This window comes from Coregonus clupeaformis, chromosome 23 (assembly GCF_020615455.1).
Source record: "Coregonus clupeaformis isolate EN_2021a chromosome 23, ASM2061545v1, whole genome shotgun sequence".
Lineage (NCBI taxonomy): Eukaryota > Metazoa > Chordata > Actinopteri > Salmoniformes > Salmonidae > Coregonus > Coregonus clupeaformis.
In genome coordinates, this window is record NC_059214.1 from 49,569,373 (window position 1) to 49,593,260 (window position 23,888).

At 49.2% G+C, this 23,888-nt stretch overlaps 1 protein-coding gene across 1 annotated transcript; it reads right to left on the bottom strand.

Annotated features, from left to right (window-relative positions):
* Window positions 1–9,396: 9,396 nt before the first annotated feature.
* On the bottom strand, window positions 9,397–21,773 carry LOC121536487 (regulator of cell cycle RGCC). The gene is made up of 5 exons (XM_041843802.2): window positions 21,648–21,773; window positions 21,116–21,301; window positions 10,958–11,068; window positions 10,441–10,503; window positions 9,397–9,568 (listed from the first exon to the last, which is right to left on the bottom strand). The coding sequence occupies exons 1-5, from the start codon at window positions 21,679–21,681 to the stop codon at window positions 9,561–9,563; spliced, it is 402 nt and encodes a 133-aa protein (XP_041699736.1). The 5' UTR covers window positions 21,682–21,773; the 3' UTR covers window positions 9,397–9,560.
* Window positions 21,774–23,888: the final 2,115 nt, after the last annotated feature.

A 23,888-nucleotide genomic window follows, 5' to 3' on the forward strand; every position in this document is an offset into this window, starting at 1 on the left:
AGCTAACATATGGCATTGTTCGTGAAAGTCTCACCTTTCCACAGAGGGGTGATATTAGTGTGTAGCCCAAACTGTTCGGACGCTACAGACAGAAGTTCGCAGGTCGGCTGTACCAATTGAAAAAAACAGACAGATTTTTATGGCACATTTTTTATTTTGCTAATTAGACTCCAGGGGGGTTAAATACTAGCCCCTTGTGACATCTTGGACAGCCTCAGGTGGAGGTGCAATTTGGTGGCGCTGATATTTGGCAGTCTCGGCCACATACACTGGCTTGCAGTGTGTGGCATCCAGATTGAGGGCCTGCCAAACACTAGGGCAAAGCAGTTGGCTAGGTACTGCTCTGTTTCAGCTGTCGTGGGCAACCTGGCTGTTTGGAGAAGGAGGTACTGCTCTGTTTCAGCTGTCGTGGGCAGCCTGGCTGTTTGGAGAAGGAGGTGCTTCCTGTACCTTTGAGTGTCCATGCATACAGAGACCTTTGAAACGTTTGGATACTTTTTTAATGTAAATTTGATTGGTGGATTCAAATAAAGTATGTAAAATGTGTGTGTGTGTGTGTGTTTTGGATCTATTGCAACATTTCCCCTTGAGATTTGCCTCAGATGTCCGGTTGGGTGGTTTGTCATGTGTACCAGGTCACTCTTAGGTCACCTTCTAATATTATATCTGACTCACAAGCTCTGTTCCAACATCCACACTAACCACTGAGAATGTAATAATGTTTTTCTTTATTTTTACTATTTTCTACATTGTAGAATAATAGCGAAGACATCAAAACTATGAAATAACACATATGGAATCATGTAGTAACCAAAAAAGTGTTAAACCAATCAAAATATATCTCTATTTTAGATTCGTCATACTATTTTTACATTTCAGTCATTTAGCAGACGCTCTTATCCAGAGGGACTTACAGTTAGTGAGTGCATACATTTTCATACTGCCTTCACTAGTATTCTACAATGTAGAAAATAGTAAAAATATAGTAAAACCCTTGAATGAGTAGGTGTGTCCAAACTTTGACTGGTACTCTACATTGTAACAGCCAATGTATATTGTGTGTGTGCAGCCTATCCATCAGTAGGGAGATAACTAAGACAAGTCCTTCATCAGGTCTAAGGCATGAAGATGGGACGTTTGTTAGCTTTTTCCCACGTTGACTGTGTTGACTGTTGAGTTGACCAAACGTCAATGTAGCGGTAAGACAGATGAGACAGCTCCGTCCAGCACATTCAGAGGAACCAACTGTTAAGGTTAAGCCCCGTGACATCATCAGCTTCCTCCACACTGCATCACAATGACATCATCACCCCAGGACACTGCACGGCTTCGCCCACATGTGAAATCTCTCAAGAGGCCCAAGTAGTTGCAACACCACGCTACTGTGTTGTGATGGGCGTCGTGGGATTCTCTCATACTCTCCCAATGAGTTGCAACAAAATCCTGCTAAACTTGAATGTTCCCTTCCACCTCAGTTTCAAGTGATGTGTGTCTTTTCCAAAATGAATGAGTCTTCAGAATCCCATCTAGCACCTTCCATTCAGCTGCCATACATACACAGCAATACATTCTAGGATGTGTGAGCCCCACGCACCCACACATTTTGACCTCGCTCTGACTAGACACATGCTGGACTGTGTGTGTGTGTGTGTGTGTGTGTGTGCTGGTGTGTGTGATGTCATGGGAGTCACGGGATGTGTGAAATCATTTTGGAGACTTAGGTGGGTAATGGGTTCCCATCATGGGAGTATTCTCCATCTCTTCCTAAGCTGACTAAGATCCATACGCAGACATATTTCTACATTTTACGCCACAAATAGCAGCAGTTGTCTGCATCATATTTTCTTTATTGCAGAGTGAGTCATGAAAGTCACAGGGTTATTTCGTTAGGTCATATGCCGGTCAAATTTAATAAAAATAATTGTGAATATTATTCTTAATCATAATGAATGTGAAACTTCAGAAAGAGAGAACTGTATTTAAAACTGACTACCCTGGCCCATAGAGAAAACTGTATTTAAAACTGACTGCCTTGGCCCATAGAGAGATCTGTATTTAAAACGGATTGCCCTGGCCCATATAGAGTTCTGTATTTAAAACTGACTGCCCTGGCCCATATAGAGAACTGTATTAAAAACTGACTGCCCTTGCCCATAGAGAGATCTGTATTTAAAACTGACTGCCCTGGCCCATATAGAGAACTGTATTTAAAACTGACTGCCCTGGCCCATAGAGAGATCTGTACTTAAAACGGATTGCCCTGGCCCATATAGAGTTCTGTATTTAAAACTGACTGCCCTGGCCCATAGAGAGATCTGTATTTAAAACGGATTGCCCTGGCCCATATAGAGTTCTGTATTTAAAACTGACTGCCCTGGCCCATATAGAGAACTGTATTTAAAACTGACTGCCCTTGCCCATAGAGAGCTCTGTATTTAAAACTGACTGCCCTGGCCCATAGAGAGATCTGTATTTAAAACTGACTGCCCTGGCCCATATAGAGAACTGTATTTAAAACTGACTGCCCTGGCCCATAGAGAGATCTGTACTTAAAACGGATTGCCCTGGCCCATATAGAGTTCTGTATTTAAAACTGACTGCCCTGGCCCATAGAGAGATCTGTATTTAAAACGGATTGCCCTGGCCCATATAGAGTTCTGTATTTAAAACTGACTGCCCTGGCCCATATAGAGATCTGTATTTAAAACTGACTGCCCTGGCCCATATAGAGATCTGTATTTAAAACGGATTGCCCTGGCCCATATAGAGAACTGTATTTAAAATGGACTGCCCTGGCCCAAATAGAGAACTGTATTTAAAACTGACTGCGAGACGGACCATGCAAGGGGAAGAGGTCAGGGGGGTAGAGGGCAGGCTGACCTCTACCCCCTTCCGTCTACACCCGGCCCTCTAACCCCTGCCCTCTAGGGGGAGGGGATAGGCAATGGGCAAGCAGGGGTAGTAGTTGGGTGCTGGTGGCGGGCTGTTCAATGGGGGATGGAGGAGGAAGAGGTAAGGGATATGACTTTCGCTTGGCTCGTACAGTTTCTACAGAGATAAGTGATGCATAGGAAAGCATTCAGTGGGGTTTGGACAATAACTGAGAAGCCTGTACCATCTGCCTAATGATTATGCCATGGTAAAGTGGTTTCAATATAGCTGTCGAAGCCAGTTAGAGGTCAGGGGGGTAGAGGGAAGAGGGTAGAGGGAAGGGGGTAGAGGGAAGGGGGTAGAGGGAAGAGGGTAGAGGGAAGGGGGTAGAGGGAAGGGGGTAGAGGGAAGAGGGTAGAGGGAAGGGGGTAGAGGGAAGGGGGTAGTGGGAAGGGGGGTAGAGGGAAGGGGGTAGAGGAAGGGGTAGAGGGAAGAGGGTAGAGGGAAGGGGGTAGAGGGAAGGGGGTAGAGGGAAGGGGGTAGAGGGAAGAGGGTAGAGGGAAGGGGGTAGAGGGAAGGGGGGTAGTGGGAAGGGGGTAGAGGGGAGGGGGGTAGAGGGAAGGGGGTAGAGGGAAGGGGGTAGAGGGGAGGGGGGTAGAGGGAAGGGGGTAGAGGGAAGGGGGTAGAGGGGAGGGGGGGTAGAGGGCCGGGGGTAGAGGGAAGGGGGTAGAGGGCCGGGGGTAGAGGGAAGGGGGTAGAGGGGAGGGGGGTAGAGGGAAGGGGGTAGAGGGAAGGGGGTAGAGGGCCGGGGGTAGAGGGAAGGGGGTAGAGGGAAGGGGGGTAGAGGGGAGGGGGTAGAGGGAAGGGGGTAGAGGGCCGGGGGTAGAGGGAAAGGGGTAGAGGGAAGGGGGATAGAGGGCCGGGGGTAGAGGGAAGGGGGGTAGAGGGCCGGGGGTAGAGGGGAGGGGTAGTGGGAAGGGGGTAGAGGGAAGGGGGTAGAGGGCCGGGGGTAGAGGGAAGGGGGTAGAGGGAAGGGGGTAGAGGGAAGGGGGATAGAGGGCCGGGGGTAGAGGGAAGGGGGGTAGAGGGAAGGGGATAGAGGGCCGGGGTAGAGGGAAGGGGGTAGAGGGAGGGGGTAGAGGGAAGGGGGTAGAGGGAAGGGGGTAGAGGGCCGGGGGTAGAGGGAAGGGGGATAGAGGGCCGGGGGTAGAGGGAAGGGGGGTAGAGGGCCGGGGGTAGAGGGGAGGGGGTAGTGGGAAGGGGGTAGAGGGAAGGGGGTAGAGGGCCGGGGGTAGAGGGAAGGGGGTAGAGGGAAGGGGGTAGAGGGAAGGGGATAGAGGGCCGGGGGTAGAGGGAAGGGGGTAGAGGGAAGGGGGTAGAGGGAAGGGGGATAGAGGGCCGGGGGTAGAGGGAAGGGGGTAGAGGGCCGGGGGTAGAGGGGAGGGGTAGTGGGAAGGGGGTAGAGGGAAGGGGGTAGAGGGCCGGGGGTAGAGTGAAGGGGGTAGAGGGCCGGGGGTAGAGGGAAGGGGGTAGAGGGCCGGGGGTAGAGGGAAGGGGGTAGAGGGCCGGGGGTAGAGGGGAGGGGGTAGAGGGCCGGGGGTAGAGGGAAGGGGGTAGAGGGAAGGGGGTAGTGGGAAGGGGGGTAGAGGGAAGGGGGGATAGAGGGCCGGGGTAGAGGGCCGGGGGTAGAGGGGAGGGGGGTAGAGGGAAGGGGGTAGAGGGAAGGGGGTAGAGGGCCGGGGGTAGAGGGAAGGGGGTAGAGGGCCGGGGGTAGAGGGAAGGGGGTAGAGGGAAGGGGGTAGAGGGCAGGGGGGTAGAGGGAAGGGGGTAGAGGGAAGGGGGTAGAGGGAAGGGGGTAGTGGGCTGCCTCCTGCCTTCTGCCCTCTACCCCCCTGACCTCTTCCTCTTGCATGGTCCGTCTCGCTTGTCTTTCCCACACTTCCAGCCCAGTGCCCCTGGCTGCTGCTGGCAGCTTTCTGAGAGCTAGAGGCTGGGTCCCCTGACAACTGCCAAGCCCATGCAGCGCCATTCCTAACGCACTGACGTTGCCAAAAAGGTGCCCAGGGATGCCAACAGGGTGGGTTGTTTTAGAAGCCAAGGGATCAGGTGCTGTGTCAACATGTCAGCCCAGACCCAATTTCTCCCTTGCACAGGACAATGCTAACAGGTGGGCTGCGGTTGGGCTGCACTGGTCTCTGCTCTGCCCTGTGCCAACTGTACTAAAGAAACAAAATGGAGGGTGTGTCACTGCCAGCTTCCTGCCTCCATGGTTGCAGTAACACAGACTGGCAGATATTTGGCGGCTTCAGAGCAACATGCAGATGGGAGTCAGTCTCCAAACTCTATAAATGTGGCCTTTTTTAATCCTTTAATTTAGATTTGGAAAAAAATTGCAGTAGAAAGAGCCAAACTACCCATCATCGCTAGCTGTAATGTGACTGTGTAGCCGCTGGGGGGGAGTCTTCTCCCAATGACCTGTGACCTTAGCCATCAGCTGACAGAGATCAGGCCCAGGAAATGCCAATAGACACCTCCTGCCCCCCCACCCCCCTGCCATTCAGCATCAGAGCACTCACCCACCCTACCGCCCCAACCGTCTGTTTCATAACCACTAGATTTGTTGATGAGTTGAGTAATGATCACAAGAGCCCTTGGATTTGGAATGTCTATTTCAGTGTGTCTGTCTCAGCCCCACAGAGCTGTTCACAGACCTGCGCAGACACCAACAGCAGGTCACTGACTGCCACTCACACAGAGTGGACACATTTAGGGGGACAGTCATAGAAGTCATAGAGACAGGGACACTGAGGGGGACAGTCATAGAAGTCATAGAGACAGGGACACAGAGGGGGACAGTCATAGAAGTCATAGAGACAGGGACACAGAGGGGGACAGTCATAGAAGTCATAGAGACAGGGACACTGAGGGGGACAGTCACGGGCGTCATAGAGACAGGGACACAGAGGGGGACAGTCATAGAAGTCATAGAGACAGGGACACAGAGGGGGACAGTCATAGAAGTCATAGAGACAGGGACACAGAGGGGGACAGTCATAGAAGTCATAGAGACAGGGACACAGAGGGGGACAGTCACGGGCATCATAGAGACAGGGACACAGAGGGGGACAGTCATAGAAGTCATAGAGACAGGGACACAGAGGGGGACAGTCATAGAAGTCATAGAGACAAGGACACTGAGGGGGACAGTCACGGAAGTCATAGAGACAGGGACACAGAGGGGGACAGTCATAGAAGTCATAGAGATAGGGACACTGAGGGGGACAGTCACGGAAGTCATAGAGACAAGGACACTGAGGGGGACAGTCACGGAAGTCATAGAGACAGGGACACAGAGGGGGACAGTCATAGAAGTCATAGAGATAGGGACACTGAGGGGGACAGTCACGGACGTCATAGAGACAGGGACACTGAGGGGGACAGTCACGGAAGTCATAGAGACAGGGACACAGAGGGGGACAGTCATAGAAGTCATAGAGACAGGGACACAGAGGGGGACAGTCATAGAAGTAATAGAGATAGGGAAACTGAGGGGGACAGTCACAGAAGTCATAGAGACAGGGACACAGAAGGGGACAGTCATAGGAGTCATAGAGACAGGGACACAGAGGGGGACAGTCCTAAAGTGCTGAGGTGGTGGCCAGTGACCAGCTTTCACTCAAAATCCCCACAGAGCAATCGCTCTCCCCTAACTCCCTCCCAATATAGCCCTGTGGAGGGTTGGTAGCAATTCACATTAATTTGAACCTTATTCCATGTTGTTCTTCAATAACTGCTTTAGTATCCAGACCAGTGTTGTGTTCGAGACCACCTAAAGCAAAACCGATTCAAGACCAAGACCGTAAGGGGGGCGAGACCAAGTCAAGACCGAGACCGGGAATGGGACGAGGGTCAAGAACGAGACCAGAAAAATGTGAGTCCAATTCAAGACCATGATTGTCATTTTGTCAAATCATCACCATAATAAGAGTTCAAAATGTCCAGTATTTCTGTGTTCATATTTCAGAACAGCATATGGATTCTTTAGACATTCAGAATGGGGAAACAAATGCGCCTTCAGAGAAGGGCTAAGGATAGTTTTCTTTTCATTGATGTTCTGATTTAATCTCTTCAGTTTTGGTTGGAAAGTAAAGGCTTAAAATTGAAGAGAAGAAAATATCCAATCAGGATTTTTCTTTGGTGGTCTCTGGGGAGATAAATCTAGCTAGCTAAATCAGCCATTGGCTAGGCCTTCACAAGCTAGATAAAGGCATAATTTTGGACTGAAGGTGGAATCAACCAATCACATTTTGATTTGTAGTGGGTGGGACCATTTTTACAAAAACTTATGGAGACTTCTGTCTTCTCGAAGGCTAACAGGTCACTGCGCAATAGCGAGCAGGAGTTTTCCCACGATTGTTATTTTTTATTGCAGCTCACTTGCTGTTTTTAGCTATCTCTTTGAAAATAACTTATGCGTGTGAAACATTGTTGAAGTTAAACTTTAAACATACAATATGTTACTATTTTGCTAAATGTACAATATGTTATGAATTTGCAAAACAAATGATATGTTACGAATTCTAATTTGTTGTGGCTAATGTTAGCTAGGTGGCTAGGTGACTAGGTGGCTAACACTAACGTTATCTAGGCTAGGGGCTAGGGTTAGGAGTTAGGGCTAAGGTTAGGAGTTAGGCTAAAGGGTTAAGGTTAGGGAAGAGGGGAAGGGTTAGCTAAAAGGGTTAAGGTCAGGGGAAGGGTTAGCTGACATGTTATTTATTTTGCTCTTTTGCACCCCAGTATCTCTATTTGCACATAATCTCTTGCACATCTAGCATTCCAGTGTTAATACTAATTGTAATTATTTTGCACTATAACCTATTTATTGACTTTATGTTTTTTTACCCCATATGTAACTTTGTGTTGTTGTTTTTATCGCACTGCTTTGCTTTATCTTGGCCAGTCCGCAGTTGTAAATGAGAACTTGTTCTCAACTGGCCTACCTGGTTAAATGAATGTGAAATAAAATAAAATAAATAAAAAAATGCTAAGTATTTGCAAAGTAGCTAAAAAGTAGCTGAAAAGTTGCCCGGGATGAGGTTTGAACTAGCAACCTTTGGGTTGCTAGACGTTCGCGTTATACACCCACCCAGGCACCCACCCTACTTTTGTCGTAAGTAACCATCTGTCTTCTGTAACCATACCAATCGTAACTTTTACTAATTTGAGCGTCCCGGATTTACATTTATTATCTATGAGACCAGGCTGGGATGTGGGCTCTGCTCCCTACTGCCTATGTGATTTTTTGAATAATTCCTGTTAAAATAAAAAAATTATAAAATACAACTCTGAGCAATGAATAAGTGTCTACCTGTCATTGTTTAAGGTTGTTACAGCTGTTTGTATTTTGATATAGTATAATACAACTGAATTGAAAACTGTCAGGGACACTCAAGACCGATACACTCAATATGTGGTCTTGAGAATTGACTTGAGACCGAGACGGGTCTGGAGCACTATAACACTGATCCAGACTATAATTATTAACATTAATTTCGCTAGCTTAGATATACTTGTTATAAGGGAAACCAATGATGTCTGCAGGAAAAAAAAGAGAAGAGACATGTTTTAAAAGAACAATATTTCATTTTAATATTATCTCTTGTAGACAACAGACATTAGCTGTATTAAATACAATTTGTTGGATTCCAGTTTCTCTGAGTTAATCCACATTTCGGTTCACATTCTTTAAAAGCATAAAAACATCTTAACTCCAGTCAATGAGTGCCAAACCTAAAACTCATCATATAAGCTTTTTAATACCAAGGCAATAGAATCTGAAACAATTATTATTTACATATACATACAATAAAATATACCACAAAAAAGCGTTATTGATAAATGTACAATGACCAGCTCTATAAAATTACAAATATACTTCTATTATAAAAAGCAATTTCTTAAATACTCTTCCAGCTCAAGTTTTGTATAAAAGACGCACAGTATGTGAGATGATGTTTGTCTGTCTGACAGTGTCTCAATACTTTTACAAAGCTTAATTTCCTTGTCTCCTTCCTAATCTCATCCCCTAGTCTCCTCCATGACTTCTAATAGTTGATAAACTAGGGCTGTGTCAGAAATAACACCCAATGCCATATAGAGCAATAGGACTTGAGGAGCCATTTCACATTTGCCCATTTTAACTGTGTAAACAAACCTATAAAACCTATCCAGTCCAATCAGATCAGCTCATGAAGGAAAGGAGACGAGGATGAGGAAAGGAGACGAGGAGGAGGAAAGGAGACAAGGAGGAGGAAAGGAGACGAGGACGAGGAAAGGAGACGAGGAGATGACGCTGTCTTATACTGTTGGGACACAGCCTTGAGATGAAGTTGTTCAGCACGTCTGACAGCCACTGTGACTGTCCCTGTTCACAGCACTCCTGGTGTGTGTGTGTGTGTGTGTGTGTGTGTGTGTGTGTGTGTGTGTGTGTGTGTGTGTGTGTGTGTGTGTGTGTGTGTGTGTGTGTGTGTGTGTGTGTGTGTGTGTGTGTGTGTGTGTGTGTGTGTGTGTTTGTGTGTGTGTGTGTTTGTGTGTTTGTTGTGGGGCGCCTGGGTGTCTGGAGAGGGACTCCCCTCCTCTCGATGGCTACTCTCCAAAAAGGGTCTCTGTCACTTCTCTTCGGCTCTATGTCACATGCCTAAGGAGAGACAGACAGACACACAGACAGAACCAGACAGAGGTTTGATTAGTAATGGACTGTACACTCCTCTACGTGCCTCAGGTCAGACGGATAGACCAGGGGGGTGGGGGTAAACACTGTAGACCCTAATAAAAATGCCAGGCTCTGCTTACCCTGAGTGACAAATAGCTGACTGTCCCTTTACTTTATGTGACTTGCTGTCCCATTGCGTAATGTGACTAACTGACTGACTGACCGTCCCATTGGTTTGAATGAGGAACATTCAGTACTCTAACCGTTATTAAAGGACTACGCTTCTCTGTTCATAGCACAGCACCAGAACACTTCCATTGGTAATTCCATTCCAATCCTGACATTTACAATTGAAATTCCACCCCAGGTTTTACACGGGAACGTTCCCATGTAACCGCCCTGATGCAGTTAAAGGAGCAGTCCAAAATAAATAAACGGAGTTATGATGGTGTTTATCCGCTATATAAACTAGTCTCTCTCTCTCTCGGGTTACGCTCTTACATAGGTTGTCGCTGGGGGGGGCGTGCATGAGTGTGTGCATGTGCGTGCATGTGCTTGCATGTGTGTGTGTGTGTGTGTGTGTGTCAAGTCATAATGACATGAGTGACAGCTGAAAGGGATATATTTTCTCCCACCTATCCCTAGAGGTCTCACGTGGCACATCCATACATCCCCATACATCCCCATACATCCCCATACATCCCCATACATCCCCATACATTTCAATACCTCAACCCTGTTGTTTAGGATAACCACAGAGGTGTGACGATCATGTAGCTTCAGTGTAAGAGTGGTGGTTAGCATAGAGAACACCCCCTGAGTAAGTACTGTGAATGGTGCAAGGCATTAGCACTTACTGGCTAATGTCTTGTCAAGGTCAGCAATGAAGTCCTCCAGTTCTTTAGTGTCTCCCAGTTTAGCTGTAAACAAGCAACATAGAGAGTTGGTCAGAGAATAGAATCTAACTTTATTGTCCACATGCAATAGCATAACTTAAAATGAACACACATGGTACTATCTACTATAAACATACACACACACCTCCTACAATACTAAAGAAGAACAACGAGTCACTTGGACTCTGACGCAGTCGAATAGCTGATGATAGCTGAAGTGCTCAAAGCCTAAGGCAATATGTCTGCCTATCATAACATTTGACTTCTCCTAAAACACACGTCATGTAGAATCCTGCCTCTGTCTTTCTGTCTGAACAGGAGTAATACAGAGCTGCACTTTGGCTGTCAAACTGAGGATCTAGTTCTAGTTCTAGTCAGAATGACGTGTGTGTGTGTGTGTGTGTGTGTAAAGGTGAATGTTGATGGTTGTGTGTGTGCGTGGGTGTGTGTGCGAGTGTGTGTGTGTGTCGAGGCTCACCTTTGGGTGACGTGAGAGGTGGGGGGGTGGTGGGGGAGGGAGTGAAGACGGTGGGAGAGTTCAGTCTCTCATCACTGAAACTGAAGCTGTTCCTGTTGAGTGACTCAGCACCTGAGAGCAAGAGAGGGATCGAGATAGAGAGAGAGAGCGAGAGAGAGGGGGGGGAGACAGAGCGAGAGAGAGAGAGAGAGAGAGGGGTGTGGGGAGACACACAGAGAGAAAGAGAGAGAGAGAGAGCGAGAGAGAGAGAGAGAGGGGGAGACAGAGAGAGAGAGAGAGAGAGAGAGAGATGAGAGAGAGAGAGAGAGAGAGAGAGAGAGAGAGAGAGAGAGAGAGAGAGAGAGAGAGAGAGAGAGAGAGAGAGAGGAGGAGGAGTACAGAGAGAGAGGAGGAGTAGAGAGAGAGAGAGAGAGAGAGAGATTAAAATACTGTTCACCTTTCTGTAGTCCCCAAGCAGTTGTAGGGTCTATTGCCACATCCAGATGTTTTGTGTACACACATACGTATGCATCTACACACACACACACACACACACACACACACACACACACACACACACACACACACACACACACACACACACACACACACACACACACACACACACACACACACACCACTGACTGTTTTCCCTTGTAACTCATTACTTGACAGAAGTCATCTGGTTAGTGTGAGAGGGTCAGAGCAGGGACATGAGTGGAGTAGAGGGTGAAGGGCACTCAAACAGTGCCATAACAACATTTTAAACTGGATTGCAGCTGGGTTCTCTCTGTCTCTCTCTCTTTCTCTCTCTCTCGCTCTCTCGCTCTTTCTCTCTCTCTCGCTCTCTCTCTCTTTCTCTGAATGCGACGATACAATATTAAGGAGAGGAGACAAGAGGAGGGTAATTTCGACTATTGAGATGTAGCCCTATCACTAAACCTAACTCCTAACCCTTACCCTAACCCTAACCTTAACCCGTAACCTTAAACCTAACACATAACCCTGATTCTAACCCTAAACGTAACTCTCTCTCAATTCAATTCAAAGGGCTTTATTGGCATGGGAAACGTATGTTAACATTGCCAAAGCAAGTGAAGTAGATAGTAAACAAAAGTGAAATAAACAATAAATATTAACAGTAAACATTACACTCAGAAGTTTCAAAAGAATAAAGACATTTCAAATGTCATGTTATGTCTATATACAGTGTTGTAACAATATGCAAATAGTTAAAGTACAAATGGGAAGATAAATAAACATAAATATGGGTTGTATTTACAATGGTGTTTGTTCTTCACTGGTTGCCCCTTTCTTGTGACAACAGGTCACAAATATTGCTGCTGTGATGGCACACTGTGGTATTTCACCCAATAGATAAAGGAGTTTATCAAAATTGGGTTTGTTTTCGAATTCTTTGTGGATCTCTAATCTGAGGGAAATATGTGTCTCTAATATGGTCATACATTTGGCAGGAGGTTAGGAAGTGCAGCTCAGTTTCCACCTCATTTTGTGGGCAGTGTGCACATAGCCTGTCTTCTCTTGAGAGCCAGGTCTGCCTACGGCGGCCTTTCTCTGTCACGGTTCAGACAGACGACAAGAGGACCACAATTGCGTCACACCAGAAAGTTTATTAAAACTTAAGGGAAAAGGGAAGTAGGGAGTGAGTGAAGGCTCCAGGGGTTATCCCGTCCAATGTGCTGGGTCTGTGCCCCCAGTGGCAGCGATCGTCCGATGACGCCGGTGGTTGGTGGTCCAGAGGTCCTGGGGGAGGAAACACAGACACAACGGGCGGATGCAAACAAGGCAGAAGTACAGTTCAAGGGAAATCCAAATACGTTGTAGCAAGGCAGAAGGCTGGTCAGAGTTACCGGGGTCGAAGAGTAGTCAGGAGTCGTAATGGCAGAGAGCAGGTCTGGTTTTCCTGGGGCAGAAGAGTATCCAAGAATCAGGCAGGTCCGGGGTCACAAAACAAGGGTGAGCCAGAAGCGCAAGCACACAGGTTCCGGGGTGTGAGCTTTGCAGACGATCTGACAAAGGAGAGCTGAAAGACGGGACTTTAAATACTGGGAGAGGTTAGTGGGTAATGCAGCGCAGCTGGCAGAGTAATTAGAGCCGAGCAGAGCAGGAACAGGTGGAGCTCGTTAGGCTGAGTAGAGAGAGAGAGATGAGCAGAGTGGAAGATAGTGGAAACACATTAAGGTGGTAACCCGGGGTGGAGTAAGAGGGCTCATGACAGAACCCCCCAAGGGACGGCCCCAGAAGTCCCAAGAGCAACACCACGCCGGGCGGGAGGAGGCCGGAGGAGGGCTAGAACTCCTCCGAACGGTCCGAGCGAACGCCCTCATCCTCGGAGGAAGCCGGAGGGCCGTGGTCGGGAGATGGGACAGGTCCCGAGACAGGATCAGGCACAGGACAGGAAGCCGAGCGGGCAGGACGGTTAGGGATCCCTCTGGGGCGGCCCCCTACGGATTGCAGGTTGATCAGGATGCCGTTGGTGGAAGGCGGTGATGAGAGTCCTATCCACAATCCGACTAGCTGGCACCCAGGTCCTTTCCTCAGGTCCATAGCCCTCCCAGTCAATGAGGTACTGGAGACCCCCTACCCCTCCGTCTGGACCGAAGCAGGCGGCGGACGGTGTAAACCAGACCACCATCGACGAGCCGTGGAGGAGGAGGACAAGGCGCAGCAGGGACCAGCGGACTCTCATGAATGGGCTTAATCTTAGACACATGGAAAGTGGGGTGCACCCTCATGGAATTAGGCAGTTGGAGCCGGACAGCAGTTGGGCTAATCACTCTTATGATAGGGAATGGGCCAATGAACCGAGGTGCCAACTTCTGCGACTCCACCCTGAGTGGCAGGTTCCTTGATGACAACCACACCCCTTTGACCAACATGGTAGGTGGGAGCAGGGATTCTCCGACGGTTGGCCCCGGTAGTGTAGCTGGCAACGGATCTGAGAAGTGTGGCTCGGGCCTGTGACCAGGTGCGGCGACATCGACGGGCAAAACGCAAGTGCAGATGGGCAAGTAACCTCCCCTTCCTGACTGGCAAATAGAGGAGGCTGGTATCCATAAACACATTGGAAAGGGGACATACCGATGGCAGAGCAGGTCAGAGAATTGTGTGCGTACTCCACCCATGTCAATTGCTGCGACCAGGAGTGGGGGTTGCGTGAAGTCATGCATCGCAGTGCCTTCTCGAGCTCCTGATTTGCCCGCTCTGACTGCCCATTGGATTGGGGATGGAATCCGGAAGTCAGACTGACTGTGGCTCCCAGCAGGTGACAGAACTCCTTCCAAAAAGCGGAGGAGAATTGTGGACCACGGTCAGAAACTGCATCCTTTGGCAGTCCGTGGATCCGGAAGACGTGTTCCAGGACCACCTGGGCGGTCTCCTTGGCGGTTGGGAGCTTGGGGAGGGGAATGAAGTGTGCCATCTTGCTGAATCGGTCAACTATGGTGAGAATGACGGTCTTGCCCCTTGAAGGGGGGCAGCCCGTGACAAAGTCAAGGGCGATGTGGAGACCAGGGACGTCTGGGCACAGGCAGGGGCTGCAGCAATCCGGCTGGGGCTGGCAGGACGACTTGTGTTGGTTGCAGATGGGGCAGGCTTGGACGAATTCCCGTACATCCTTTCTCAGAGCGGGCCACCAGAACCTCTGGGCGAGCAGGTTGTAAGTGCGGGTGGAGCCAGGGGTGACAAGCTAGGCGGGAGTCATGTCCCCACTGAACGACCTGGGACCTTAGGCTTTTCGGGGACAAAAAGGCGGTCAGCTGGGCAAGTGCTGGGACCGGGCTGGTTACGGAGAGCTTCCAGCACCTGTTCCTCAACAGCCCAGGTCAGAGCTGCTACGATGCAGGGACTTGGCAGAATCGACACAGGATCCTTGGAGGGGTTGTCATCCTTCTGGAATTGACGGGAGAGGGCGTCTGGCTTGGTGTTGCGTGATCCAGGCCGGTATGACAGAGTGAAATTAAACCTGGTGAAGAACAGGGCCCAGCGGGACTGCCTGGAGTTCAACCGTTTGGCCGTGCGGATGTACTCCAAGTTCTTATGATCGGTCCAAACGAGAAATGGAATGGTGGACCCCTCCAGCCAGTGACGCCACTCCTCCAAGGCAAGCTTCACAGCCAGCAGCTCTCGGTTCCCTATGTCGTAATTGCACTCAGAGGGGGACAACCGACGTGAGAAAAAGGCACAGGGATGGAGCTTCCTATCCTCCGCAGCCCACTGAGAAATCACAGCACCAACTCCCCACATCCGAGGCGTCCACCTCCACAATGAATTGCCGGTCCACGTCAGGCATCTGGAGGATGGGAGCGGAGGTGAACCTTACCTTGAGGGTACTGAAGGCCTTGTCGGCTGCTGGGGTCCAGGTGAAGGGTTGCTTGGTGCTGGTTAGAGCAGTGAGAGGGGCAGCAACGGTACTGTAGTTCCGGATAAACTTTCTATAGAAGTTAGCAAACCCCAGAAACTGTTGCAGCTTCTTTCTGTTCTCCGGAACTGGCCATGACGTGACTGCTGATACTTTGGCAGGATCCATTTGGATACTTCCCTCTGCCACTATGTACCCCAGGAAGGCCACTGTCTTGACGTGAAACTCACATTTCTCTGCCTTGGCGTAGAGGGAATTCTCCAGAAGACGATGAAGGACTTGCTGGACATGGCGGGTGTGTTCAGACAGGTTTCTGGAGTAGATTAAGATGTCATCCAGGTAAACGAAGACAAACTTGTTTAACATGTCCCGCAGTACATCATTCACTAGAGCCTGGAACACAGCAGGAGCATTGGTGAGGCCAAAAGGCATAACCAGATACTCGTAGTGGCCTGTTGGTGTATTGAATGCGGTCTTCCATTCATCTCCCTCCCGGATCCGCACTAGGTGGTAAGCGTTTCTGAGATCCAACTTGGTAAAAACAGTGGCTCCCTGGAGCAACTCAAAAGCAGAGGTGAGCAGAGGGAGAGGGTAACGGTTTTCACTGTGATGTCGTTGAGTCCCTGTAGTCGATGCAGGGGCGAAGAGATCCGTCCCTCTTCCCCACAAAGAAGAAGCCAGCACCAGCCGGAGATGAAGATGAACGGATCAATCCTGTGGACAGAGAGTCATTGATGTAGTCCTCCATGGACCTTCTTTCAGGAGCAGACAACGAATAAAGACGGCCCCTTGGAGGGGCTGTTCCAGGGAGGAGGTCGATGGCACAGTCGTACGGTCGGTGAGGGGCAGAGATGTGGCTCTTGCTTTGTTAAACACTTCTCTGAGACCATGGTAGCATTCTGGGACATGGGAGAGGTCAGGGGCGGAGTTAGTAGGTACTGGCCGAGGGGGTAGTGCGGCAGCAAGCAGGCAGGTTCGGTGGCAGTCCTCTCCCCACTCCCTGATCACCCCGGTCACCCAGTCGAGCTGAGGGTTGTGCCGGCGGAGCCATGGGTAACCCAGGATGAGGGGTTGGCCTGGAGAGGGGAGCAGGTGAAACTGGATAGTCTCTTGATGGTTTCCGGACAGACCCATCAAGACCGGGCCGTGACATGAGTGACCGATCCGAGTAAGTGTCCGTCCAGTGCCCGGGCAGGAATAGGAGGTGTCAAACGGAGGTTCTCCAGTCCCAGTTGGCGTGCCAGCTTGATGTCCATTATGTTGGCTTCGGCGCCAGAATCCACCAGAGCAGCCAGGGTGTGAGTAGAGTCAGAGAGGCGGAGGTGAACTTGCAGCAAGGGTTTGCGGTCGGAGGACTGGATGGTCATTGAGCTCAACCGGACTCCCCCTATGCCCGGTGAGCTTCGAGCTTTTAAAGGGCAGGCTACCACACGATGTCCATCACCTCCACAATAGAGGCAGAGGTTTGAGGTGAGCGGCGCTGGCGCTCTGCAGGAGTGAGAGAGGCTCGCCCAATCTCCATAGGCTCAGACTGATCAAGCTGACTTGGGTGAGTGGCAGTAGCTGACAGGAGCCCAGTCGGATCTCTCCGAATGCCGGTAGTTGGTGGACCTTGGCGCCCCCTCTCACGACGACGGGTCTGTATCCTTCTGTCGATCCGGACAGTCAGTGCGATGGCTTCATCAAGAGTGGAAGGCAGTTCATGGGAGACCAACTCGTCCTTGATATAGTCAGCCAAGCTATGGAAGAACGCGTCCACCAACGATGGTGTGTTCCAAGAACTTCGTCTTGCCAGGGTTCGGAAGTCGATGGAATGGTCTGCGACTGTACGTCTGCCTTGTCGAATACTGAACAGTTCACGAGACGCCTCTGCGGTTGGTGAATCCAGGTCAAACACCTTCAGCATCTCCTCAGCAAACAGGTCGAAGGTTGCACATGCGGGGGTTTGACGTTCGAACTCTGCTGTTCCCCAGAGTCGAGCTCGGCCCGTCAGGTGAGTGATGGCATACCCGACCCTAGCCCCCTCCGTGGCGAAGGTCCTTGGCTGCAAGGAGAACTGAAGTCGGCAGCTAGTCAGGAATGGCCGGACCTGGGTAGAATCGCCGTTGAACCGCCGGGGTTTCCAATCTTGGGTTCCGGGGCAGCGGCTGAAATGACCGGGGCAGGTAACTCGGAGGCAGGGCTGGTGGGCAGACTGGCTGGGGGTAAGGTTGGTGAGGAGTTGGATGATCCTGGCGAGTTGTTGTTGCTGCTGCTGGGACTGCTGCTGGTGCTGCTGGAACTGCTGATGCTGTTGGTGGCCGACCTGAAGCAGAGAGGTGATGTCGCCGCTCATGCGACCTAGCCTCTCTCAGTGTGTTCCAGGCGTAGCATGGCGGTGGGTTGCTCAGGTTCTTCGGTTTCCATGTCGGGGGAAGTGTGCGCTGAGTCCATGATGGTCAGATCGTACTGTCACGGTTCAGACAGACGACAAGAGGACCACACATTGCGCCACACCAGAAAGTTTATTAAAACTTAAGGGAAAAGGGAAGTAGGGAGTGAGTGAAGGCTCCAGGGGTTATCCCGGTCCAATGTGCTGGGTCTGTGCCCCCCAGTGGCAGCGTGCGTCCGATGACGCCGGTGGTTGGTGGTCCAGAGGTCCTGGGGGGAGGAAACACAGACACAACGGGGCCGGATGAAACAAGGCAGAAGTACAGTTCAAGGGAAATCCAAATACGTTGTAGCAAGGCAGAAGGCTGGTCAGAGTTACCGGGGTCGAAGAGTAGTCAGGAGTCGTAATGGCAGAGAGCAGGTCTGGTTTTCCTGGGGCAGAAGAGTATCCAAGAATCAGGCAGGTCCGGGGTCACAAAACAAGGGTGAGCCAGAAGCGCGAGCACACAGGTTCCGGGGTGTGAGCTTTGCAGACGATCTGACAAAGGAGAGCTGAAAGACGGGACTTTAAATACTGGGAGAGGTTAGTGGGTAATGCAGCGCAGCTGGCAGAGTAATTAGAGCCGAGCAGAGCAGGAACAGGTGGAGCTCGTTAGGCTGAGTAGAGAGAGAGAGATGAGCAGAGTGGAAGATAGTGGAAACACATTAAGGTGGTAACCCGGTGGAGTAAGAGGGCTCATGACATTCTCAATAGCCTGACTATGCTCACTGAGTCTGTACATAGTCAAAGCTTGGGTCAGTCACAGTGGTCAGGTATTCTGCCACTGTGTACTCTCTGTTTAGAGCCAAATAGCATTCTAGTATGCTCTGTTTTTTGTTAATTATTTCCAATGTGTCAAGTAATTCTCTTTTTGTTTTCTCATGATTTGATTGGGTCTAATTGTGTTGTTGTCCTGGGGCTCTGTGGGGTCTGTTTGTGTTTATGAACAGAGCCCCAGGACCAACTTGCTTAGGAGACTCTTATCCAAGTTCATCTCTCAGTAGGGGATGGCTTTGTTATGGAAGGTTTGGGAATCGCTTCCATTTATGTGGTTGTAGAATTGAACGGCTCTTTTTCTGGATTTTGATAATCACCCTAATTCTGCTCTGCATGCATTATTTGGGGTTTTACGTTGTACACTGAGGATAATTTTTGCAGAATTCTGCATGCAGAGTCTCAATTTGTTGTTTGTCCCATTTTGTGAATTCTTGGTTGGTGAGCGTACCTCAGACCTCACAACCATAAAGGGCAATGGGTTCTATAACTGATTCAAGTATTTTTAGCCAGATCCTAATTGGTATGTCAAATGTTATGTTCCTTTTGATGGCATAGAAGGCCCTTCTTGCCTTGTCGCTCAGATCGTTCACAGCTTTGTGGAAGTTACCTGTGGCGCTGATGTTTAGGCCGAGGTATGTATCGTTTTTTGTGTGCTCTAGGGCAACAGTGTCTAGATGGAATTTGTATTTGTGGTCATGTCAACTGGACCTTTTTTGGAACACCATTATTTTTGTCTTACTGAGATCTACTGTTAGGGCCCAGGTCTGACAGAATCTTTGCAGAAGATCTAGGTGCTGCTGTAGGCCCTCCATGGTTGGTGACAGAAGCACCAGATTATCAGCAAACAGTAAATTTTTGACTTCAGATTCTAGTAGGATGAGGCCGGGTGCTGCAGACTGTTCTAGTGCCCTCACCAATTTGTTGATATATATGTTGAAGAGGCTGGGGCTTAAACTGCATTGCTGTCTCACCCCATGGCCCTGTGGAAAGAAATGTGTGTGTTTTTTGCCAATTTAACCGCACACAATTTGTATAGCAGACCCTCATGCCAAATTGAGTGAAAAGCTTTTTTGAAATCAACAAAGCGTGAGAAGACTTTTCCTTTGTTTTGTTTTGTTTGTTTTCTCAATTAGGGTGTGCAGGGTAAATACGTGGTCTGTCGTACGGTAATATCTCTCTCTCGCTCTCTCTCTCTACTCCTCCTCTCTCTCTCTACTCCTCCTCTCTCTCTCTCTCTCTCTCTCTCTCTCTCTCTCTCTCTCTCTCTCTCTCTCTCTCTCTCTCTCTCTCTCTCTCTCTATCTATCTCCTTCTCTCTCTCTCTCCCTCTGTTTCTCTCCTCACACAAGAGTTCCACTGGATCCTGACAGAGTATCTCTTATGTAGTATTACCTACCCTGACCTCCACCACTCAGCGCCATACCCACACATACACACACACACACACACACACACACACACACACCTTGATCTGAGTCCAGAGATCTTGGGGTTAGATTGAGCTACCGCTGAATATTTGGCACACAAGCCCCCATTTTCCAACCCAGCCATGTCTCTGTGGTAGCCTATACCCTCTTAGATTTTATTGTCATAAGCAGTTGATCTCTCAGACATCAAGCTGTGCAAACGTCAAGCTCTTTTTTACCATACTATGTGTGTGTGTGTGTGTGTGTGTGTGTGTGTGTGTGTGTGTGTGTGTGTGTGTGTGTGTGTGTGTGTGTGTGTGTGTGTGTGTGTGTGTGTGTGTGTGTGTCTGTGTCTGTGTGTGTGTGTGCACACGATACACTGTTTTAAAGACGTCCTTCCACAGCTGGCTACGCCTCGGGCCCTGACCCAAATGTGATAGCCTCACACAGTTACAGACAGACAGAAATATGCTCCCGCTCCCCCAGTGGACACTGATTTAATTTCCCAACCACATGTGAGTGTTGGAGTTTTCCGAGGAATGATGTGAAAGGAGACGTTTAATGGCGCTGTAGTGTGTTCTAGAAACTCCACGTCTGCAGAACGAGTTAAGGGTAGTGTCCAGGGTTAGACGGTTAGAGGGTTAGAGGGAGTAAAGCTTGGCCAGCAGGACAGAGGCATCCACCAAGGCATGGTCTGTCTGACAGATTGAAGGTTTCCAGTTATAAGTCAAATACTGATGCTTATCATCAGTGGGTGCAGGGAGTGTGTGTGTGTGTGTGTGTGTGTGTGTGTGTGTGTGTGTGTGTGTGTGTGTGTGTGTGTGTGTGTGTGTGTGTGTGTGTGTGTGTGTGTGTGTGTGTGTGTGTGTGTGTGTGTGTGTGTGTGTGTGTGTGTGTGTGTGTGTGTGTGTGTGTGTGTGTGTGTGTGTGTGTGTGTGTGTGTGTACAGCTGCTATAGTTCTTCAGCAGACCGGGAAGAGCACTTGTGGGACACATGATCAGATATAGTCTATCAGTTCTGTCTGGCACTATATGAAGTAGCAGGAATTATGTGTTTCTCTCAAAGTGCCAACAATAACGCTCTGATGACCCTTTATAACGGGAACATATCTAGGCTACTGATATCGCCTGTTACTGCTTGAGTGTGTTTGCACTATATGCTACACTCTTAGAAAAAAAAAAAGCTGCTGTGTGTGCTTCACTTACTTTCCGAGTCGCTGATGCCGCTGTCACTGACGCTGGCACTGCTGCGTCTCTTCACGTTCTTCAGGTGCTCGTCGTAGCGAAAGTGTCTCTTCTCCACCGGGGACGTAAAATCCTCGATCACCGCGTCAAACTCACACAGGACGTCAAACAGATCATCCTCTTCTTCAAGGAAATTAGCTGAAATAACTGAGGAAAACAACCATTCCCATTAAAATTATATTTTTATTTAATTTATTTCAGTTATCCTAATAAAATAAATCTCTCTCTATTAATTTGGCCTATTCCGTGCAAGCTATTGATAGCCTTGTTTTTGAGTCATTAATAGAAATGTGCAACACGCATGTTACCTTGTGGTAAACACATTGTCAAATTGTAACAGATGTTGAAAAGCAATCACACTATCTGACATAACTTTAAGGCTCCTTTTCTGCAGAGCTCAATTGACCCCAAGCCTGGTCAGTGTTCAATGCATCATGCATTGTCCAGTGGAAGTCGCAAGAACAAATTAGATGGTCAGCATTCTTCAACTCACATTTGCCTTGAGACTTCAGCTTTGGAGATTTCATTTTCTTGTCTTGTGAATCTCAAAACTATTCAACATAAACTCTGTGGGTAAAGACTCCTTGCTCTCCGTCTGCTCCTGTCTGCTACTAGTCCGTGAAAACGACGCACTGTCCCTCCGATGAAGTGTCCCGCGTCTCAAGACTGGTTTTAAGCTCTACCCTACCCACAACAGAGGCAGCGTCTCGGAGGAGGCGGGATAGAAAGGGGGAGGGGGGAAAAGAGAGAGAGAGAGAGAGAGAGAGAGAGAGAGAGGGGGGAGAGAGAGAGAGGGGAGAGAGAGAGGGGGAGAGAGAGGGGGGAAGAGAGAGAGAGGGAGAGAGAGAGAGAGAGAGAGGGGGAGAGAGAGGGGGAGAGAGAGAGAGAGACGGGGGAGAGAGAGTGAGATAACCCACCATGCATCACTTTACAGCTATCTGTGACCATTTTCTATTCCTAGGGTGATCATGGTGATGTTACACTCGCTGGTATCATCCCCCATAAACTATGTTTGTAAACAACTTGTGTGTCACTGAGCAGTCAGAAATGTAATGCATACCTAGCATACATGTAATTACTTTTTCTTTATCAAAATCAAATCAAATCAAATAAAGGTAACAAATAATTAAAGAGCAGCAGTAAAAATAACAATAGCGAGGCTATATACAGGGGGTACCGGTACCAAGTCAATGTGCGGGGGCACCGGTTAGTCGAGGTAATTGAGGTAATATGTACATATAGGTAGAGTTATTAAAGTGACAATGCATAGAAAATTAAACAGAGAGTAGCAGCAGCGTAAAAAGGGGGGTGGGGGCAATGCAAATAGTCTGGTAGCCATTTGATTAGATGTTCAGGAGTCTTATGGCTTGGGGGTAGAAGCTGTTTAGGAGCCTCTTGGACCTAGACTTGGCGCTCTGGTACCGCTTGCCGTGCGGTAGCAGAGAGAACAGTCTATGATTAGGGTGGCTGGAGTCTTTGACAATTTTTAGGGCCTTCCTCTGACACCGCCTGGTATAGACGTCCTGGATGGCAGGAAGCTTGGCCCCAGTGATGTACTGGGCCGTACGCACTACCCTCTGTAGTGCCTTGCAGTCGGAGTTGCAGTTGCCATACCAGGCAGTGATGCAACCAGTCAGGATGCTCTTGATGGTGCAGCTGTAGAACCTTTTTGAGGATCTGAGGACCCATGCCAAATATTTTCAGTCTCCTGAGGGGGAACACGACTGTCTTGGTGTAATTGGACCATGTTAGTTTGTTGGTGATGTGGACACAAAGGAACTTGAAGCTCTCAACCTGCTCCACTACAGCCCCGTCGATGAGAATGGGGGTGTGCTCGGTCCTCTTCTTTTTCCTGTAGTCCACAATCATCTCCTTTGTCTTGATCACATTGAGGGAGAATTTGTTGTCCTGGCACCACACGGCCAGGTCTCTGACCTCCTCCCTATAGGTTGTCTCGTCGTTGTCGGTGATCAGGCCTACCACTGTTGTGTCATCGGCAAACTTAATGATGGTGTTGGAGTCGTGCCTGGCCATGCAGTCATGAGTGAACAGGGAGTACAGGAGGGGACTGAGCACGCACCCCTGAGGGGCCCCCGTGTTGAGGATCAGCGTGCTGGATGTGTTGTTACCTACCCTTACCACCTGGGGGCGGCCTGTCAGGAAGTCCAGGATCCAGTTAAAGAGGGAGGTGTTTAGTCCCAGGGTCCTTAGCTTAGTGATGAGCTTTGAGGGCACTATGGTGTTGAACGCTGATTTGTAGTCAATGAATAGCATTCTCTCACAGGTGTTCCTTTTGTCCAGGTGTGAAAGGGGAGTGTGGAGTGCAATAGAGATTGCATCATCTGTGGCTCTGTTGGGGTGGTATGCAAATTGGAGTGGGTCTAGGGTTTCTGGGATAATGGTGTTGATGTGAGCCATGACCAGCCTTTCAAAGCACTTCATGGCTACAGACGTCACTGCTATGGGTCGGTAGTCATTTAGGCAGGTTACCTTAGTGTTCTTGGGCACAGGGACTGTGGTGGACTTCTGGAAACATGTTGGTATTACAGACTCAGACAGGGAGAGGTTGAAAATGTCAGTGAAGACACTTGCCAGTTGGTCAGCGCATGCTCGGAGTACACGTCCTGGTAATCCTTCTCGCGCTGCGGCCTTGTGAATGTTGACCTGTTTAAAGGTCTTACTCACATCGGCTACGGAGAGCATGATCACAAAGTCCCGAACATGCTGATGCTCT